Genomic DNA, 21,488 nt, shown 5'->3' with positions numbered 1-21,488 from the left:
TTTCTCTCTCCCCCCCCCTCTGCTCTTTTTCTTTCACCTCATAGTCACTCATTCCTCAAGTAGTAACTGTCATTTCCAGTCATAGTAATTAAAAATCATAGAAGCTGTATTTTATCCTTTACAGAAAGCATCATGGAGTTTAGGAGAAAGTATTCTAACATAAAATGCCAAATAAAGAATAAATAGCAAGACATGGATTGTTGTGTTACAGATTTTATAAATCCCTGTCCCTCCCTCCCCCCCATGCTTTCTTTCCACCTCTCTCATTCTGTGTCTCATTCTGTTTCTCTTTCATTTCCCCCCTCGCTCATTCTCTGTCTCTCTCATTCTGTCTATTTGTCTGCCTCTCTCTCAATCTTCTCTCTGTCTCTGGAAAGATACAGCTGCCCACAGCTAACATGGGAATATTGTATATGCCAGCATCATTCACTGGATTACAGATTACCTGGGAAGTGGAAGAAATTTCACACCACTTTAATTCCTTAAGAAAAGTGGGAGGAGGTGTTAAATCCTTGGCAGTGATTCAAGTTAGGGAGATTCACTTACTTTCCAACTCAATTGGTATCAAAGAGCGCCATGTTTACCGTATGCCATATTGGGATGCATGTATGGCAAAGCCCAGCTCAATTGAAAGGGGATGAAGTGTTTCATTATGTGTGGGGATTATGAAATTAATCTTTACTAAACTACAATCTGAATACTGATCCCCCCTGCTCATAAATTGATGTATCAGAAAGAAAGTTAAGATAGAAAATTCCTTTTATGCTCAGTCAACCTTTTTTCCCGTGTCCTCAGTTTGAATTAGCTGGTCTACAAGCAGTTTTTACAAAGGCCCTAGGCTGAGAGTAATTGCAAGAAGCAGTTATGATTTCACTATTTGAAACATGTGGAACAATATATCTAAACTGTTAACCATCTTCTTGCTGTCCCCTTCATAGGGATCAGATTATGCAAAGCTTCCTTGCCCAGTTATAAAAATGTACCATCGTCATCACCAACACTATTGTTGTTATTCTGGATGTATTAAATTATCTGGCAAATGGGAGAAATGCAATTGTTTGATTTTTCCTTTTCTACTAGATGTCCATTGATAATCTATTGACTTTTATGCTCTCCGCAGGTTTGATGTGGTTGGCTATGGGTGCATGACATGCATTGGTAATAGTGGGCCTTTGCCGGAATCTGTAGTTGAAGCCATTACTCAGGTATTGTTGAGAGGGTTTTTGTCCTGTGTTGTTGCAATTTTGCATACAAATTATCAGAACCAAGTTTAAAAAATGGGATTGGTAGTGGACGGATTTGTGGATAGGCAATGTTCATACAGTATATGAACACTTTAGATACACAGAATAGAAGGCTTATTGTCCTTACAGGTACCTATTCATTTAATAATGGTTCATGATTACAATGGCCTTGACTCATCTTTGAAATTGCAAGTGTCACACCACTACCACAGTCACATGTTTGGCAACCAACTTCATTGTTGCAGCATCTTGTGGTCACATGATATGCAACCTTCCCAGCTGGCTTCCAACAAACCAAGTGAATTGGGGAAGCCAATTTTGCTTAATAACCATGTGATTCGCTTATACCCCATAAAAATGGCAATAAAATCAGGTCTGATGATGATTTGTTTAATGACCACATTGCTTAGTGACCAAAATTCTGGATCAATTATAGTTGCAAGTCGGAGACTATTTGTAGAAGGGAAATGCTAATTTATTTCACATCGATCTGAACATTGTCAGTGTAATGTTTAATGATAGTTATCATACGATTTCACTGCACAGTTTAAGAGCTGTTGAGATTATAAGACTGTGTCCCTTTAAAACAGGGGTGGGGAAACATGGCCCCTTTATGATTTGTGGACTTCAACTCCAAGAATTCCTAAGACCTGCAGGGCTGGCTCAGGAATTCTGGGAATTGAAGTTCACAAGTGATAAAAGGGCCATGTTCCCCACCCCTGCTTTAAAAACAATGCTTTTCAAACTTGACTATATGTGAATTTCAACTCGTAAGCTATCTGGGAATGCTGGGAATTGAAGAGGACACATTTTAAAGTTGCTAAGGTTGAAAAATGTTGCTTTAAAAGAATTCCTAATACAGAAAAGTAACTTCGATCTTTAATTGGAAATGGATAGCCAACTTCCCATTTTTATTTGAAATTAATAAGTAGTTGTTTAGCATAGTCTTTAAGGGGGGGAGAATGAGATTTCATGTGACTTTAATGCACATTGTATATGGACGTTGGGGATGTGAACAAATAGAAACTATTTTCTTTTTCAATATGGATGGTATTTTTGCAGGGAGACTTAGTCGCTGCAGGGGTGCTGTCTGGAAACAGGAACTTTGAAGGCCGTGTCCATCCAAACACGCGTGCTAATTATCTGGCCTCCCCTCCCCTCGTAATCGCCTATGCTATTGCAGGGACAGTAAGGATTGACTTTGAAAAGGATCCTCTAGGTAAGGCATAATTTGCAAACTGTTTGAATTTTTGAAGAGGATGACTTTAAATAAGTCAGAAAAAACCATGCCAAATCTCCGGGTTTCTTCACGTATACAGATGGAGTGTGTAAATGGATTGGGATCATAAAAGACTATTTTCCATATTTCTCTGTATTCCTTAAGCATCATACATATATCGGGTTTATGTTCATGGAGAAGGGATCAACCTGGTTATAGAAAATGAGATCTTCTTCCAGTCATCACCTCTATGGAAGACAAGCTAGTAGCCTATGTTAAGAATTCAAACTCTCAATATAAAAGTTAAAAGAAACAGTTTTTAATCAAAGGCAAACCCATAAAATACACAACATTTTTGGTTCAATACCAAAGTAACTGTGCAAAAAAAAGGATTCCTTTCCTAACGATAAAAACATTATAAACATGTGGGCACCTAATGCGCCATCAGGTGTGTGCAGTAAGAAAGAGAAGAGAGGATAAAGAACAAGGAAGTGAAAACAGCAAACTCAATTTAAATACAGTGATCAGAGGTGAGAGGAATGTAGCTAGAAAAGGCAACCATTTAAACAGACATAACACCTTTTCCCAAAGTCCAGACAAAGTGCCTCCTGAAAACCAGTGTTCCATTAATTGCAGGTGTCAATGCAGACGGCAAGAAGATCTTTCTGAAGGACATTTGGCCTCTGAGAGATGAGATCCAAGCCATTGAATGTCAGTATGTGATTCCAGGAATGTTTAAAGAGGTCTACCAGAAAATAGAGGTAATACTTACTGTTACATTGTGATTCCTGCGATTTGCTCAGATGTTATATTTGCTTCTTCTTAGCTGTCAATTAAAACTTCAGTCGAAATCAGAAGGGTTCCCCCAAAACAAAAAACAGTTCCCTTATGATCTGGGCAGTGGTGAAATATACTTACCTTCCTTACTGCTTCGGAAGTACCACCATCGCATATGATTTTCCACCCTATGTGCATGTGCAGAAGGCTTTGCACAAGTGCAGAGGATTAAAAACAAGAAAATGGAGATGTCCGGGCGGGTAGGGGTAGCTTTGCGCTACTGCCACTACCTGTTCTCCGAACCACTGGTGGACACTACTACCAGTATGCCCAAATCAAGGTGTACCAGTAGGATTTCACCACTAGGGCTGGGTAGGATAATTATATTCTAACAAAAAATCACTATGAAGACAAGGAAAGGGTCAATGCAGGATTGATCAAACTTCGATGCACTTTTTAAACCTTGTTGGAAGCAATGACATTTGGGGGGAAACCTTTCAGAGAAGGAACCTTCTAAGCAGGCACACTACTTGATTCTCCTTCTCTCAGACTTAATCAGGTCAGACTGAGACTGAGGAGGAAAAATAGGCATGGTTAGATGGATGTGCAAAAGAATGAAGCCTTTAGTTCAGAAATCGAACAATACGCCTGCATTTGTTTTTCACGTGTTTCTGAATGAAAAAGAACATTTTTATGACATTACTTTATCTCCAGAAGCTGGATTTAGAATATTTATATTTGCTATGTTTGTATCCTAATTATATATTTTTTTTAATTTTCCAGACGGTAAACAAATCCTGGAATGACTTAGATGTCTCATTAGACAAACTATATGCTTGGAATCCAAAATCCACATATATTAAGTCTCCTCCATTTTTTGAAAACCTGGTAATTCTCTTTTCATGGCCTTTTGATGAATTTGCTGACAAACATGCTTTGTCTGTTGTGGTTTGTTTAAATTATTTAAGTTTTTTTTAACGTTTCTCTAAACATTTTGTAAAGTGTAAACAAAAGTACCCTGTCTACTTACAAAGTGTGAAGTATAGTAAGTCGAGGGAGAGAAGGAAGGAAGGAAGGAAGGAAGGAAGGAAGGAAGGAAGGAAGGATCATTAAAATAAGTATTCAGTAATAGGAAATAAAACTTTTACATTTGTAAAAGTATTTGAAGTAACTAGATTACCTTCTAATTAGGTCAATGCTCTGACTGAATAACCCATTCAGTTTGTAATCTTCAGATTATTTGGATGCAGGAGGAAAGGTGGATATACAAATAAAAGGGTGGGAATGTGAACCTCTGACCTCCACCCCCCCCCCCCCACTCCAAATTCGTAACTCTGGTTAGGGAATTACCTACATGAATTGTTTCCTATTTGCTTTTGGGAATAGCAAGTTTACTGATTATTTTAAAATACTGGTCTTCCTAGAATTTGAGGTTTCTCCCAAATTCTAGGCCAAACAGCACAAAGAGAGAATAAAGAAAGGTTATGTCCATTTAGATTTTTTCCCAATATGATTAAGAATGTCCAGTTCTTAGATACTTTGGAGGAATGGCAGCTTAGTACAGTAGTACCTCATCTTACGAACCTAATTGGTTCCAGGGGGAGGTTCGTAAGACGAAAAGTTCGTAAGACGAAACATTGTTTCCCATAAGAAACAATGTAAAATCCATTAATCCGTGCAACGGGGAAAAAAACGCAAAAAAAACGCCGCTGCCCGGCTGTCACCTTTTAAAACAGCCGGGGGGCTTCCCAGCAGCCTCCTGAACCTGAACGCCAAACCCGAACTTCCGGGTTCAGCGTTCGGGAGGCCGCCGAGAAGCCCCCCGGCTGTTTTAAAAGGTGACAGCCGGGCGGCAGGGCTTCTCGGCGGCAGCGGGTTCGTAAGAAAAAAGTTCGTAAGAAGAGGCAAAAATTTTCTGAACCCCGGGTTCGTATCTCGCGTTGTTCGTAAGACGAGGGGTTCGTATCATGAGGTACCACTGTATATTTCTGTTCTCATAAACCAGTCTTCATTTCTATGTCTGACAGACAAACATGACCCTTTTTGGTGATCTTTTTTTTTTCCCCCAGACCCTGGAGCTTCATCCCCCTAAATCCATATTGGATGCCTACGTCCTGCTGAATCTCGGTGATTCTGTGACAACTGACCATATATCTCCTGCAGGGAATATAGCAAGGAACAGTCCAGCTGCCCGTTACTTGACTAGCAGAGGGTGAGTCCAATCGACACCCTGAGGGAGAGGAATTCCTTTGGGAGAGAGGAATTTTACCTAGTCTCTTCGCCATCATTTACCGTGTTTTTCTTCGGAGCTTTTAAATATTAAGACTTGCCTCTTTTGCATCTTGATAGTCTCACTCCTCGAGATTTTAACTCGTATGGCTCGCGCCGGGGTAATGATGCGGTCATGGCAAGAGGAACATTTGCAAACATACGCCTATTGAACAAGTTCCTTAAGAAGCAGGCCCCGCAAACCATTCACTTCCCATCTGAGGAAACTGTGAGTATTTTTCCTCCCAGCATTAGGTTTTGCCCCCTTCAGCAAGTAGCTTTGGCTTTCCTGCATTACCCAAACTGGCAATATCTACAGTGCAACAGGGAGAGAGGCAGGGGTGAAATTCAGCAAGTTCTGACAGATTCTGGAGGACCAGTAGTGAAAATTTTGAGTACCGTATTTTTCGGAGTACAGTGTTCCCTCGACTTTCGCGGGGGATGCATTCCGAGACTGCCTGTGAAAGTCAAATTTCCGCGAACTAGAGATGCGGAAGTAAATACACTATTTTTGGCTATGAACAGTATCACAAGCCTTCCCTTAACACTTTAAACCCCTAAATTGCAATTTCCCATTCCCTTAGCAACCATTTAGATTATTACTCACCATGTTTATTTATTAAAGTTTATTTTAAAAAATATTTATTAAAGGCAGACGAAAGTTTGGCGGTGGCATATGACGTCATCGGGCGGGAAAAACCGTGGTATAGGGGGGGAAACCGCGAAGTATTTTTTAATTAATATTTTTGAAAAACCGTGGTATAGACTTTTTGTGAAGTTCGAACCCGCGAAAATCGAGGGAACGCTGTATGCACCTTTTTTCCTCCCTAAACGAGACTGATAATTTGGGTGTGTCTTATACTCAAAATGTAGCTTTTTTTTAGGCTTAACTAGCTGCTAATGATCTTCCCAGCTCTTACCTTGCAGGCTCTTTCGTTGTTTCTCTCTGCAAAGAATGTTTTCCAAGCCCTAAGTCCTTGCAGGGTTTTTTTTGTTCATTGCTCTAACTCGCTCAGAGTAAGTTTCTTTCCAGCCCCAACCAGGTGCTAACGATGTTCCCAGCTCTTACCGGCTTGCAAGCTCTTTCATTGTTATTCTCTGCGAAGAATGTTTTCCAAGCCCTAAATTTTGCACGGTTTTTTTCATTACTCTACTTGCTCCAAGTGTTTCTTTCCAGGTGCTAATGATGTTCCCAGCTCTTACTGGCTTGCAAGCTCTTTCATTGTTACTCACTCCGAATAAAGGGTTTATTTAAGCCCTAGCCAAGAAATAAAATAATGTGCTGATGCTGACCAGACTAGATGAATATCTGGAAGGCAGATTCTTTTCCCTATTTTCCTCCCCAAAAACTAAGGTGCATCTTATACTCCGGTGCATCTTATACTCTGAAAAATACCGTAGTTTGGAGAACCGGCAAATGCCACCTCTGGCTTGCCCCAGAGTGGGGTGGGAATGGTTATTTTGCAGTACCCTTCCCCTGGAGTGAGGTGGGAATGGAGATTTTGCAGTAACCTTCCCCTGCCATGCCTACCACGCCATGCCCATACAACTGGTAGAGGAAATTTTTGAATTTCACCCCTGGAGTGGGGTTTGTTCTCAACCAGTGTTGGTGGGGATAGGTCTTAGAGGGTCTTTGGTTGGCCTGTTTACTGTTAGCTGCTTTGGCAGTTTCTGGACTGGGACTGCCGAACACCAGCAATCAATACGTAGATAAGCATAGATTAACTCAAAGATTAACATCAAACAAACAAAACTCAGTCAAGCTACTGCCAAACAAGTAACAGTTAGCAGCTCAATAAAGAACCACCAAAACTAACACAGACAGGGCAAGCCACTAGAATATAAACTGAGAGAAAACCCCACTCCCTGCCGGCAGTGATGATGTTGCCTAGTTTGGGTAATGAAATGCCTGCAAGAAAACAGCCAAGGACCCTTCATGAGTAATGTGTTGGACAAAAAAAGGGGAAATGCCATTTTTATCTCTACAGCATTAATTGTAGAGATACAGGGATCATTAGTTTCATTTGGCAAATGAATGAGTTACAGGGAAGGGCCAATTATGCTTTCAAAGTTCATTATTTTTTATAGTCACATCTTAGTGTAAAACGTGTTACACACTACAATAATTAATGAGTTAATCTACAACAGGCATAGAAGGAAAGAAATCTCTGATTGGAGACATCGCTTCTCTAATTGAGCTTCAATTGCATTCTGTGCCTCTAGCTGGACGTATTTGATGCTTCTGAGAGATACCAACAAGCCGGCCACCCACTCATTATATTGGCCGGTAAGGAATATGGCTCAGGAAGTTCCAGGGACTGGGCTGCCAAGGGGCCTTTCCTGCTGGTGAGTAGGCTAGTTTAAAAAGAGGAAGATTGAGAGCATCATAAGTTTGGATGAACCAATGGAGTCCATGTCTTGTAGGTTGATTATCAATATTTGCCAAGAATAATTAATTTAATAATAATAATTTATTAGACTTGTATGCCGCCCCTCTCCGAAGACTCCGAAGAATGTGGAATGCCTGTCAGGTTGATATTGAACTAAGCAACCCACATTTAATCTGTTTAAGGAAATGATTACTTACTCAGCTTGTTTATTTAAGTTAATTAAAATTCTTCTGTTCGTCTAGGATAAAATTTGATTAGACTCTCTTCTGTTTAGTTAGCAATCACACCTTGGCATGATCTGTCTGTATACTATATGTGTAATACATTAACCCTTTAGCATTGTTGCTAGAATAGTAATCTTTTATACTTGTACACACAAGAAATTTGTTATAAAAAAACTAAATTGCAAGTCCAAGAAAGGCAGAGTGTTTCTGTTCAGAGGCTGCTCAGCTCAGAGATTTCTTCCTAACTCGGACAAGAAATCATGTTTCTTTGTGATTCCTACAATCTCTTACTCTTTATTTTTTTTGTTACCTATTCATTCTCTGTGTCAAAATACTTTTTTTTGCTAGGATTTTTTTCCGGATATATCCTTGTAGGTTGACATTATTCTATGTCGTAGTCCTCGACCTGTAACTGTTCATTTAGTGACAGAATTTACAACGGCACTGAGAAACGTGACTTAACGATAATTTTTCACACAGATGTATTTAGAGAGCAACGAGTTCCTACAAGTTATAGCTGTCAACTGTCATTAACTGCCAAGTCTTCAATGTAATCTAGCTGCCAGTGGTTGCTAGTCATTTGGTTCACATTTGGTTAGAAATGAAATTTACAAAGCAGAGTTCTGCTGGCAATATTCCCGGTCAAGTTGAGCTGATAGATAACTGGGGCGGGGAGCCCAGTCTAATTAAAACATTGTACAGTGATTACATGCCTTTTTAAAACATACTCTTATAAATCTTCAGAATTTCTCAAACAGCTACATCTTTGTGCGATGATGTTAAAGGGAAAGCAACCGTTTACCAGCAAAGCGTTTATGGAACTCCAGATCCAGCACTGCCACCATTATGACGCATTGTCACACCGCACCTCTTTTACCCAGAAATCCTCCTTTTATACTGTCTTGGTGTGGTCACTGTTCCCTAGAGATATGACTATGTAGACTTTCTTTCATTGACTCACTTTCTGAACCTTTTCCCATAAACATATTCCTGTCTGCTTCTTGACAGGCATCTAACAGGGGTTCCTGGTCTCCCATGCCCCACTGCTCCTCTGACTCAGACATTACTATCATTGGGGTTTCTACAGTCTCTGGAAGTTCCTCAGGTTCCAACTCTCCCTCACTCTCACTATCTGACTCAGTTGTCAAGAACACTGATCTAGGGTACCAAGATGGGCCTGGTTAATCCTCTTCAGAATCTGTCACTAACTGACCCGGTTGTGGACCACTCACAACAGCACCAAGGCAGAAAAGGTTCACCATCACTGTTGTAGCCACGTCTTTTCTACACCTTAATTTTTTATTTGACTATTAATGCCCTTGTGTGTTCCTCAGGGCATCAAAGCAGTCCTTGCAGAGAGCTATGAGAGGATTCACCGTAGTAATCTGGTGGGTATGGGAGTCATCCCTCTACAGTATCTCCCCGGCCAGGATGCTGAGAGTCTAGGATTGACAGGGCAGGAACGTTACACAATCATTATTCCCGAGAACCTGATGCCTGGAATGAATATCCAAATCAAGGTAAGCCTTTCCAGGGGTTGCATTATTTTATCAACACTCTGTGCTGGTGTGTGTCTCCAGTCACCTAACCATCTTTGTTGCTCTTCTCTGCACTCTTTGAATTCAGTCCAATTTGCTTCAATAGAAACAAAAGCATCCATACGTGGCAATCCCGATTTCTCACATTTTAACAATAACAATAGTACTTAAGACTTATATACTGCTTCACAGTGTTTTTCAGCCCTCTGTAAGCAGTTTACAAGTCAGCCTATTGACCCCAACAATCTGGGTCCTCATGTTACCGACTTTGGAAGGATGGAAGGCAGAGTCAAATGTATACACACATGAAGGATGTACAGTTACATGGAGTGGCTGTGCATAGGGTTTAAGGAACAAAATTTGGAGTCTCAACAAGCCCTTGAAATCCTTTATGATTTGGTGATCTTGTAAGTTTTCAATATTTGAAAATATTAGTCTTTGGGTATAGAAATAATCTAGGGTTTTAAGTCACATTCCCTTAGAGTCATATTGCCCTTTTTATAGATGAGCCATAGTGGCATGGTGGTTAGACTGCAGTATTGCAGGCTAACTCATTGCCACAAATTCAATCCTGACCAGTTCAAGTTTGACTCTGCCTTCCATCCTTCCAAAGTCGGTAACATGAGGACCCAGATTGTTGGGGGCAATAGGCTGACTTGTAAACTGCTTACAGATGGCTGAACTCCACCGCCAACCTGGCCACCTCTTCAAGCAGCACAGGCAGAGCTGTTGACACACAGCTGGGAGGCAGGTACGTGAGTAACAAGCCCACCTGAACCCCTAAGTCCAACTTCACAAGGAGTGACTCACAACCCGCGATCTCAGGAGCAACGAGTCTATGCAGATGGAGGCTCTCCCTGGCTACAATAGCCACTCCTCCCCTTCTTCCCTGGGGTCGAGGCTGGTGCCATATCTGAAACCCGGCTGGGCATATTTCCGAGAGGCACCCCTCCCTCTGGGCCCAGCCAGGTTTCAGTAACACATGCCAGATCGGCCTCCTCATCCAAAATCAAATCCCGGATGAGGAGAGCTTTATTCACGACCGACCTGGCATCGAGTAGCAGCAGCTTGAGCCCAGGGCCCGGATTACACTCGTCACCAGGGCTCCGGTTTGAGCTCACGGGACCGGAACAAGGGATTGCTATTAAGCAGCGATCTATTTTTCCTCCAGAACGGCTAGCCCTGTGGAGTTAAGTAATGTGTATAATCCTGAGCCCCTCACAGTTGTTGAAATGTTGGGTGTGCACATTTGAACATTGTTTTCATGACCTCCACCTCTCAGACCACTCATTTAAGTTAGTAGTTTTCTGGAAATGGAATGCCTAAAAAATGTATCCAAGAAAGAATGTGTGGATGATATAGTGTTACAGTGTTCCCTCGATTTCCGCAGGGGATGCGTTCCGAGACTGCCCGCGAAAGTCGAATTTCCGCGAAGTAGAGATGCGGAAGTAAATACACCATTTTTGGCTATGGACAGTATCACAAGCCTTCCCTTAACACTTTAAACCCCTAAATTACCATTTCCCATTCCCTTAACAACCATTTACTCACCATTATTACTGTTACTCACCATTAAAAAAGACACTTAGTGATCCTGATATTTATAAACATAATTTTTTTTTTTTGCGATAATAACGCCAATTGGCCGACATTTTGGCCAATCAACAATGGCAGACGAAAGCTTGGCGATGACATATGATGTCATCGGGCGGGAAAAACCATGGTATAGAAAAAAAACCAGCAAAGTGTTTTTTTAATTAATATTTTTTTGAAAAGCCGTGGTATAGGTTATTCACGAAGTTTGAACCCGCGAAAATTGAGGGAACACTGTATTTCCAAGGAGAACCTATTCCTTTGCAGCTTTGGCATCATTTATTTTTTTAAAGTGTGATTGGACTTCTTAAGCCACTGTACCTTTCCTCAATTCTCCCTGTCCTCTAATGTTCTCTCCACAGTTGGACACAGGAAAAACTTTTCAAGCCATCATGAGGTTTGACACAGATGTGGAGCTCACCTATTTTCATAATGGCGGCATCTTGAACTATATGATTCGCAAAATGGCGTCTTAACCCCCAAATGAAGCACTTCTCGTATCCAGAAACCCACCTTTTTCAGAGGACAAAAGTTCAGTAATTATAAACGCTGTAATTATGAAAAAAAGAAAATATACAGTACCAAGGGAATTATGTGCAGTTTTCCCCAGGCCTAGTGCCTTCCAAGTGTATAAGGACTACAAGGTCCAGACTTTTAGGTCTGGCTGGGGCTCCTGGGGGATGTGGTTGTTTTAAGCAGAATTGAAGGGAAAGGCTTGTAAAGGGCATGTTTTTACACTGTCAACCCTAATCTTTTGGCCACTAGCCTGATTTATGTATATATTTGACTCATCCTTTCTACAGTACTGTATTTCATCCATCTATTTTGTACTTGTAGGTGGGACAAAAACTTTTATCATCTATGTATGTAGAGGCTAGATCCTTTTCAACATTTTATACAGCAATTAACAATACCAGTTTCTTTTCCTGCCTGCCTCAAAAGTTACTAACCCTGCACTATTGCATTAAAAGCGCTTATCAAAAATCCCTCCTTGAAATTTTAATACTGCTAAAATGATTAAATGACTCGGCTCTTTATTCTTCGGCATATGTGCATTCATTTTTGTGCGCCTTCATTCATAGATTAAAGGAGGATTAAAAGGCTTTTGTAACAAACCTGCTTTCAAAACTCAGTAGAATCTTTTGTGGGTTTTACTTTGTTTGCATTCGGTCCCATGTGAATTCTCAGTCAGAGGTTCAAGATAAAGAATAAATTCTCCTTTATCGGAAAGGAACATGCTTTGGAGTTCTGAGCAATAATGTTGCAACAGCAATGGGATCCTAACAACAGATATAATACTATAGAAATATAACTATCGTGTTTCTCGAAAATAAGACCGAGATTTAGATTTAAAAATAAGCAATTGGGCTTATTCTCGAGGGTGGGGGGGTGTTTCTTACTTTTTTTGAGGTGCAGCAGGCCGTGGACGCACCGTCGCCTCCATTCCAAACCTTCAACATTCGGAATGTTTTTTAACAGGAAGAAAATGGAGAGGAGGATTTTCCTGTCTGCCATCCTTCCCTCAGTCTGTGCTGAGCTTGGCAAATGGAGGGCAGGCAAGGAAATTCCCCTCCCCATTTTTCTCCTGAGCCAAATCCTGTCCCAAACCTCAGAGGGAAAACGCAAAGCAGCTGGCTGCAGAACTGCCAGCTTTGGGGAAGCGGCCCAACAAAGCGCTGTACCCAGAAAGGGGGAAAAGGTTCCACAGAGTTGGCCTTCTCCGGGTCCCGTCGACAAAACAATGCCGTCTGGCGGGACCCATGGGAAAAGCCTTCTCTGTGGTGCCCCCGGCTCTCTGGAATCAACTCCCCCCGGAGATTAGGACGGCCCCCACCCTCCTTGCCTTTCGCAAACTCCTAAAAACCCACCTTTTGTCACCAGGCATGGGGAAATTGATTCCCCTCGGCCGCTTCGTTTTATGTATGGTTTGTTTGGGTTGTATGAGTGTTTTTAATTAAGGGTTTTTAACTATTTTGTTTTTAATCATTGGATTTGTATTTTATATTCCTGTTGTGAGCTCCAAGTCTCCAGAGAGGGGCGGCATACAAATCTAAAGTAGATAGATTAGATAGATAGATAGATAGATAGATAGATAGATAGATAGATAGATAGATAGATAGATAGATAGATAGATAGATAGATAGATAGATTAGAGAGAGAGAGAGAGAGAGATGAGATTTCTGTTGCCCCAAGGGGCCAGTGGGCTGCAGCTGCAACCAGATGGTTGCCCCGCGCCTGCGCCGCCACTTGTGCTGGCCACGTCCATCACCCTGGGTTTTATTTTCAGCATGGGGGAATATTAGGTCCACACACCCCAAAAAAATTATAGTTGGGCTTATTATTGGGATTGGTTGTATTTTTGGAAAAACACGGTTGTTGATAATACCTTTAGTCTTAACATATGGATGAAAAGTACCGTTGACATACCTGAAAGGTCTTCTTGATGCGCTGGACCTAGTCTTGATTGCTTATGCCCCATCCAAATAATAGAGGTACAATTAGGGAAGGATGCTGCTGAAGCCACCGGTAGTGCCCACACAGCCATTTGATGAGATTTACAAATAAAGTTCTCTGCTTTACGGTTATCTGGCTTAAGGCCACCCGCCATATCGGAAGGAACCAAGGTGTTGGATACCAAGCTAGCCACCGGTTGGTCTACTGGCGGGAGTTGAAGATCTTCAATCTCCGGACTGAAGCCATAGAACTTGCACTCAGTAGCAGATGGTCCAGGAGCTGTGGCTGGGTGATCCCAGTGTCGTTTGATGTTATCAATGAAGATCTTAGAGGACAGGTTATACTCTGATTTTCGCTCAGGTTCGGTGAAGGGACTGACGGTTAAATCAATACCCACCGATAATTCGTCCGGACAGTGAAGCAGTGGAAGTGATGTGCCGTTGTCTGGAGGCTGTTGGGGTCTGGATGGGTGTCAACAGACTCAAACTCAACCCCGATAAGACAGAGTGGCTGTGGGTTTTGCCTCCCAAGGACAACTCCATCTGTCCATCCATTACCCAGGGAGGGGGGAATCATTAACCCCCTCGGAGAGGGTCCACAACTTGGGTGTCCTCCTCAATCCACAGTTCACATTAGAGAAACATCTTTCAGCTGTGGCGAGGGGGGCGTTTGCCCAGGTCTGCCTGGTGCACCAGTTGCGGCCCTATTTAGACTGGGACTCACTGCTCAGTCACTCATGCCCTCATCACCTCGAGGCTCAACTACTGTAACACTCTCTACGTGGGGCTACCTTTGAAAAGTGTTCGGAAACTTCAGATCGTTCAGAATGCAGCTGCGAAAGCAATCATGGGCCTTCCTAAATATGCCCATGTCACACCAACGCTCCGCAGTCTGCACTGGTTGCCGATCGGTTTCCAGTCACATTTGAAAGTGTTGGTTATGACCTATAAAGCCCTTCATGGCATCGGACCAGAATATCTCCGGGACCGTCTTCTGCTGCACGAATCCCAGCGACCAGTTAGGTCCCAGAGTTGGCCTTCTTCGGGTCCCGTCAACTAAATAATGTTGTTTGGTGGGACCCAGGGGAAGAGCCTCCTCTGTGGCGGTCCCGACCCTCTGGAACCAACTCCCCCCCCCCCCAGATATCAGAGTTGCCCCCACCCTCCTTGCCTTTCGTAAGCTCCTTAAAACCCACCTCTGTCGTCAGGCATGGGGGAATTGAGATATTCCTTCCCCCTAGGCTTATAAAATTTATGCATGGTATGTGTGTATGTATGATTGGTTTCTTAAATTGAGGTTTTTTACATTACTTTTAATATTAGATTTGTTCATATTGTCTTTTTACTGTTGTTAGCCGCCCCGAGTCTACAGAGAGGTGCGCCATACAAATCTATTAAATAAATAAATAAATAATTCTGATGGTTTTGTGGAACTTCCCAATTTGGCTATCATCTTTGCCTTGTTTAAGAGTGTCTTCAACAAAGCTGGTTTAAAGAGTCCTGTGAAGACTGGTTGGCCAGTGATGACTTCCTCATCTTCAGAAAAATCATCCTGTAGCATCCTCCTATCCTCTCGTGCCACCGGTTCCGCAGCCAATTCATCCTGGGAATTATAAGGAGCTTCCTCGGTGGACCACAATCCTGGAGGCATCGCTCTAGCAGGGGTGACGGAAGGGCGCTGCTGCATGTCTGTGGCAATGCCCTGGGAATAAGCGTTCGCAATCATGTCTTGCACAGAGTGTGAAAGTTGGTGCCATGTGTCCACCCCTTGGCATAGGCCAGCTGCAGTGGGAGTAAATGTGGCCGCTGGTTTGCAATGCCTGCTGTTTTGGCCAATGGGGATTAAGTGAGCTTGAGGCAAAGTAGACGAGAGCATCTCTCGTGGTCTGATCACCAATCTCTACCTGTAGTTGTCCCCGAAGGTTCTGGGTGAGGCAGGGCTGGAGGTTGAAGGGACAGCATCATTTGATGAGGAAGTAAGGCCCAAGGTAACTGCAATTGAGGATAAGGTGGAACCAAGATTTGTTTTTGTGCTTCTCAAGGGCTTTTATTCTTCTCTCAGCCTTTTTCAAAGTAACTGCAGACTGAGAGGCCTTAAGTCTTGGATTTTGATGGTTGGCCCTTGTCTTTTGACGTCATTGGGGCTGTGGCCATTGCAGGGTCTTCCCCCAATTGTTGTTGCTCTTTATTGTCAGACATGGATGAGAGCTAATTAATTGAGCAGGACAGATGATAATCTGTGCTAAACTGCAGTTGCAGCAAGCAGGGAGAACTCACAATGCCAAAGAGATCACTAGGAAGCAAAGCACAACTCACGCTAGTGAAATAGACCAATTCTCTGCACTAAAATGGTTCCCGGAAGCTCATTAGAGGCTGGAGTGGAAGAGAAGGCAAGAATCAGGCTTGGCTATAACTGCGCAGCATGAATTGTGATTGGGGATGCGCTAAGCAGTCTGCCGAAAGTCCCTTAGCAACTGGTGTCAGGGCTGAACAATGGCGGCCGCTAGTCAGAAGCTGCTGTCGGCCGCTGTTTCTTGATTGAATTAATAGAGCTGAAGGAGAGTCCAACCTATGTTAGCTAGAAGGCTCATGCCTCTTACCTGTGTTAGGAAGGAGAGTCCAACCTGTCATGTAGCTAGGAGAGAACCTTTAAAATGTCCCTACACTATGACTGAGTTTTAAAAACTGACCTTCTAGGCAGCTAGGGGGTGTTAACTAAATGAATATTTAAATTTTCAAAACTCAGTCCCTAGCAACAGACTACAGCCGAACCCATGTTTAACTCTCCTGAGCAGTGCATTGGAGAACTTTGCTATTAGTGATAGTTCTAGTTCAACGTTACCTTAAAATTGTTAGCATATCCTCAGCGATATGTCCCTAACTTTTTAAAACAGCCAAGCATAAAACAAACCCTTATTCCCAGCCTCCACAAACAATCAAGAACCCTTTAAAGTTTTAAATATGTACATTTATTATTAGATTGCATAATGAAAAGACAGCAGTGGAAACAGATCAGCTTTTTTGAAGAATGGAAGCGTACTAAGAATCAGACGGATGTCACAGCTACCTTGGAGTTTGAGTTTACACTGAAGTAAGTGGAAAGTTAATAGTTCCTCAGTTACCCATTTGACTTTAAAACAGAATTAACTAGGTCATGCAAGATTATAAATGTTTGAACAGACCGTACTTTACTAAGGCATTTCTTCAACATCGAAGTCTTTCATTGCAAAATCAACATCCTTCCATTTTCGGAAATAAAACTGCCGGTTGCTAACAACATCCTGTACAGAAAAGCTCTCAATTTTAATGATGGGCATGTCCTCAAAGTTCTTGTACTTCACAACGATTCCCCAGTCGTAATGGCAATTGAGGCAATGCATCTTGAATTTTTTGTCAAAATTCCCATAGCTGTGTGCTTTCTTATGAGGTTCTGTGGTATACCGTGTTTTAAATTTCTCATCTAAAACAGTGTGGTGCGACTCCTAGAATGAACACAGCACAGAATATAGCATTATCTTTATCACTTTATAAATGGGTTGGTCAGAAATCTAAGAGTGCATGCTTTCAGGTCAGCCTATAGCCACTTGGTAAATTCAAATGTCAATTTCCTCAGCCACATCAGTCTAGAGTTCCACTTCCAACACTTAATTCTGAAATGGCAAAACCAAATTTCTCTTAACAAAATTTAAGGGCTTTTTCATGATGGATGCATACAGCTAACTCAGGTTTTGTTTTCGACTGGATAAATTCTAAATTTCACCTTGTAGTAGGAAATCAGAAATGTATCTTTATGTGAAATTGACACAGGAAAACAATCTCTTTAGGACTCCTTGGAGTTCATTTGGTTTGCCTTTTTAAAAATAAAGACAAGGTTTTTTTTAAAAAAAGAGTTTACCCTTAGCCAATGTTCCCTCTAATTTTTTTTTCGGTGTGGGCGGAAAAGTATAGTGTCTGAGCGACAGTCCCTTTGGGACTGGGCGGCATAGAAAAATAAATAAATAAATAAATAAGAAAAAAATCCCTTTTTTATTAAAAGAAATTAATAATAAAACAAAACCAAAATCTATTACTATTATTATCTTCACTTTTTCCATCCCTGTCTCCTCCCCTCTTGTGTGTGTGTGTGTGTGAACTCTTGAACCATTTCCAATTAGAGGTGAGCTATTGGAAATGGTTCAAGAGTTCACACACACAAACAGCTGGGGGGTTTTTTCTCTGTTATTATTTGGGTGCTTTTTACCATATGCTTTAAATCAAGTCATTTCTCTCTCTCCCCCCCCCTTGCTCTCTCTCTCTCTCTATTGCTTTCTTTCTCTCTCACTCTTTCTTTCTATCTCTCTTTCTTTCTTTCTCTTCTCTCTTGCTAGCTCTCTCCCCCCCTTTCATCACTTTCTCTCTTGTTTTCTCTCTCTATTGCTTCCTTTCTCTTCTCTATCTTACTATCTCTCTCTCCCCCCCCCTTTCTCTCTCTCTCTTAGCAGCGGCATTGGGCAGTAGCCGTGGGGCGGCGGCAGGGTGATCAGCTGTGAGGCGGAGCTCCAGAACGGAGGCACCAACGGCAAGGGGGCTGCGAGAGCGCTTTCTCGCAGTGCTTTGGGAACGCCTGCCCTGCCTCTACTGCAGCCCCCTTGCTAGAAGTCTGGGATGAAAGCGCTCCCAGCGAAGGGGCTGCGAGAGGGGCGGGGAGGGCATTCCCGAAGCCCACGGAGAAAGCCCTCTCTCGCAGCCCCCTGGCTGGCAGCGCTTTCGTCCCGCAGCCGCCACCGCCGTGAGAGAAGTCACACCCCAAGGCAGGAGGCGGAGGAGGATAGGGGGCGGATCGGGCGGGCGGGGGAGCAGGGCCGAGAAGCCAGGGGCGCGTTTGGCCGGAGGCACCGTGGGGAGGCAGGGGCAGCCGCGGCTCCCTTTTCTCCTACTGCTGCACCTCCCCGCCCCCGCCCATGGGCTGGCAGGGGGATGGGGAGCGCGCACCCATGGAAAAGGGCGCGTGGGGGGGTATTTTGGGGTGCACGTGCACGCACACAGCTTACGGGGAACGGTGCCCTTAGCCCATATAGTTTGTAGCCCTCCTCACTGAAATAGCTTGGGAGAAGGATAAGGCTTTCCAGAAATCTGCAATGCAATTTATCTATGTGGGAAGATGTCAACACAGGACTATTGTTTCTGATCTTTGTGGAATTCGTTGGATTATGAACTTACATGGAGATTACATGGCTTTTGAGACCTTAAAAATGAACCCTTTGAAGACCCTTCCTGTTTACTGCCTATATACCACGAAAGCCACAATATTTATTTATTTTCATTTATTTATTGGATTTATATGCTGCCCCTCAGAGCGGCTTACAACGTATAAAAGAAGCCCCAGTTATATTAAAATCAATGACACCCATTAGCACAACAATCATACAATCATTCCAATATGTGGAATGAATGTCTGAAACATTTAAAATTTGGGGTTCTTTGAGGAGACTGGCTTACTTTTTTGGTGGAAATTTGGACCCCTTCAAAATATATTTTTATTGTGCAAACGTTCAAAACCCAATTGTGAATACGCTTGTCTATATGCATTTAATGTAGGAACGATTGCCCTTGATTTTATCATCAATCTGACTATTTCAAAGGGGACTAGAGGTTTCATTTACCAAGAGATGCCACTCCACCTATATGTGTAACCCAAAGGCTGGGCCTCTCATTGAATATTCTTACAATTACCAGATTTACCCTTATAATTTGACAGGTCAATGCTAATATTTATTTTCTTCACTCCTTTTTAGTGTATACTCATGACCACTGTTCACTCTAAGCTGTGCGCATGCGCGCACATGCACGTCAAAACACACACACGTGCATCCTTTTCCAAGGGCATGCAAGGAGCCGCGGCCGCCTCCTTCCAGCGCCTCTGGACCCCTGCCCGCCCACCCGATCCGCCTCTCTTTCTCCTCCTCCGCTTCCTGCCTTGGGACGCGGCTCCTCCTGCAGCGGCGGTGGCAGCTGCTCGTCCTCCCCATCCGGCTGCTTGCCACTTCGAGCGCTTTGGAATGCCCGCCCCACCCCTCTCGCAGTCCCTTCGCTGAGAGCGCTTTTGTCCCGGGCTGTCAGCGAGGGGGCTGCAGGAGAGGCGGGGCAGGCGTTCTTCTCACAGCGGAGGCAGGCGAAGGTGATTTTCAATGTCAGGCGCGCACAGTCCCCATCCCCCTGCCAGCCCACCTGGAACATTCAAAATAAGAAAAACCTTATTTTTTAAACCTTTTTTAACCTTTAAAGAGTTAAAACCATCAAGTACTGCATTCCTAGAAAGGGGAGAGAACCCTTTCTCTCTTCAGAGAGTCGCAGCAGAAGCTGGTGGGTGAGTTGAGGATGGGTCAGAGGAGAGGCTGGGAGCAAGAAAGGCTGCTTGATTTCCTCCGCAGCAAGGAAGCAGAGAAGCAACCAGAATATAGAAAAATACATTGGCAGTACTGTAGTTCAGCCCCCTCCTCGAGCATGAGAACTTAGAGCCGGCGAAGGTTTTTCTTATTTTGAATGTTCGGGGCGGGCTGGGGAGCACGCGTGTCCAACATTGAAAATCACCTTCGCCGGCCTCCGCTGTAAGAAGAATGGAGAGAGAATGAGGGAGAGGGAGAGCAACAGACAGAGCAAGATAGAGAGAAAGTGAGAAAGAGAGAGAGAGAGAAAGAGGGGGGAGAGAGATAGAACAAGAGAGGGAAAGAGTGAGAGACCACTCATGTCTCCTTGGTCAGAGGAGCCTTCATCAGCAGATTCCACCGGGGGCAAAACAGGCCTGTAGCATGTGGATGTCTCCCCCACATCCACAGTCCTTGGGGCAGGAGCTGGGCCAGAGCTAACCATAACAGGAGGGAAGTGTTTTTAATAGGAAAGTGAACGCAATAACAAGGGACAAAATCTGAAGTTAGTTGGGGGAAAGATCAGAAGCAACGTGAGAAAATATTATTTTACTGAAAGAGTAGTAGATCCTTGGAACAAACTTCCAGCAGACGTGGTTGGTAAATCCACAGTAACTGAATTTAAACATGCCTGGGATAAACATATCTATCCTAAGATAAAATACAGGAAATAGTATAAGGGCAGACTAGATGGACCATGAGGTCTTTTTCTGCCGTCAGTCTTCTATGTTTCTATGTTTCTAAAACGATAAAGAGAGAAAAAGCAAGAGAGAGAGAAAGGAAACAAGAGAAAGTGAGAAAAGGAGAGACAGCAAGAGGGGGAGAGAGAAAGAGAAGAGAAGGGAGAGAGAGAGAGAGAGAAAACAAGAAAGAGAGAGATGAGAGAGGAAGGAAGAGAGTGAGAGGAAGAAAGCAAGAGAGAGAGAGAGAGAGAAGAGTGGAAGGAAGAAAGAGATAGAGAAATGATAGAAAAAAGGGGAGAAAAAAAAAGAAATGAGAAAATGATTGAGGATGACAGGAAAGAGAGAGAAACAGAGAGAGAAGTGACTCTTGATTTAAAGCATATGGTAAAAGCACTTAAATAATAACAGAGGGAAAAAACCCCAGCCCTCACCTGTTTTTATTAATAGTTATGTTTTTGGTTTTGCTGGTTGTTTTAGTTTCAATAGTAATGGATTTTGTGGTTTTTTAAAATTATTAATTTCTTTTAATAAAAAAGAAGGGATTTTTTTCTTATTTATTTATTTATTTATACTTCTATGCTACCCAGTCCCAAGGGGACTGCCGCTCAGACACTATACTTTTCCGCCCACACCGAAAAAAAATTAGAGGGAACATTGCTCATGACACTGTGTACTCAGCTGCGCTAAGGTTTAAA

The 21,488-nt window shown here is 42.9% G+C and overlaps 2 protein-coding genes across 4 annotated transcripts in view; one reads left to right on the top strand and one right to left on the bottom strand.

Moving 5' to 3' along the window:
• The window catches only part of ACO1 (aconitase 1), a 60,876-nt gene extending 48,586 nt beyond the window's left edge, over positions 1-12,290 (top strand). Inside the window, exons 13-21 of the mRNA XM_070742462.1 lie at positions 1,121-1,205; positions 2,307-2,463; positions 3,100-3,224; positions 4,024-4,128; positions 5,310-5,452; positions 5,590-5,737; positions 7,732-7,854; positions 9,457-9,642; positions 11,616-12,290. Coding sequence (XP_070598563.1) covers positions 1,121-1,205; positions 2,307-2,463; positions 3,100-3,224; positions 4,024-4,128; positions 5,310-5,452; positions 5,590-5,737; positions 7,732-7,854; positions 9,457-9,642; positions 11,616-11,729 — 1,186 coding nt within the window. The 3' untranslated portion in view covers positions 11,730-12,290. The remainder of the gene's footprint in view (positions 1-1,120; positions 1,206-2,306; positions 2,464-3,099; positions 3,225-4,023; positions 4,129-5,309; positions 5,453-5,589; positions 5,738-7,731; positions 7,855-9,456; positions 9,643-11,615) is intronic.
• A 4,362-nt stretch (positions 12,291-16,652) lies between these two features.
• The window catches only part of RIGI (RNA sensor RIG-I), a 49,957-nt gene continuing 45,121 nt past the window's right edge, over positions 16,653-21,488 (bottom strand). For all 3 annotated transcript variants that reach the window (XM_070742459.1, XM_070742461.1, XM_070742460.1), the window contains one exon: positions 16,653-17,188. In XM_070742459.1, coding sequence (XP_070598560.1) covers positions 16,898-17,188 — 291 coding nt within the window. In that variant the 3' untranslated portion in view covers positions 16,653-16,897. The remainder of the gene's footprint in view (positions 17,189-21,488) is intronic.

This window comes from Erythrolamprus reginae, chromosome 2 (assembly GCF_031021105.1).
Source record: "Erythrolamprus reginae isolate rEryReg1 chromosome 2, rEryReg1.hap1, whole genome shotgun sequence".
Lineage (NCBI taxonomy): Eukaryota > Metazoa > Chordata > Lepidosauria > Squamata > Dipsadidae > Erythrolamprus > Erythrolamprus reginae.
This window is presented reverse-complemented; position numbering and strand designations above follow the sequence as displayed.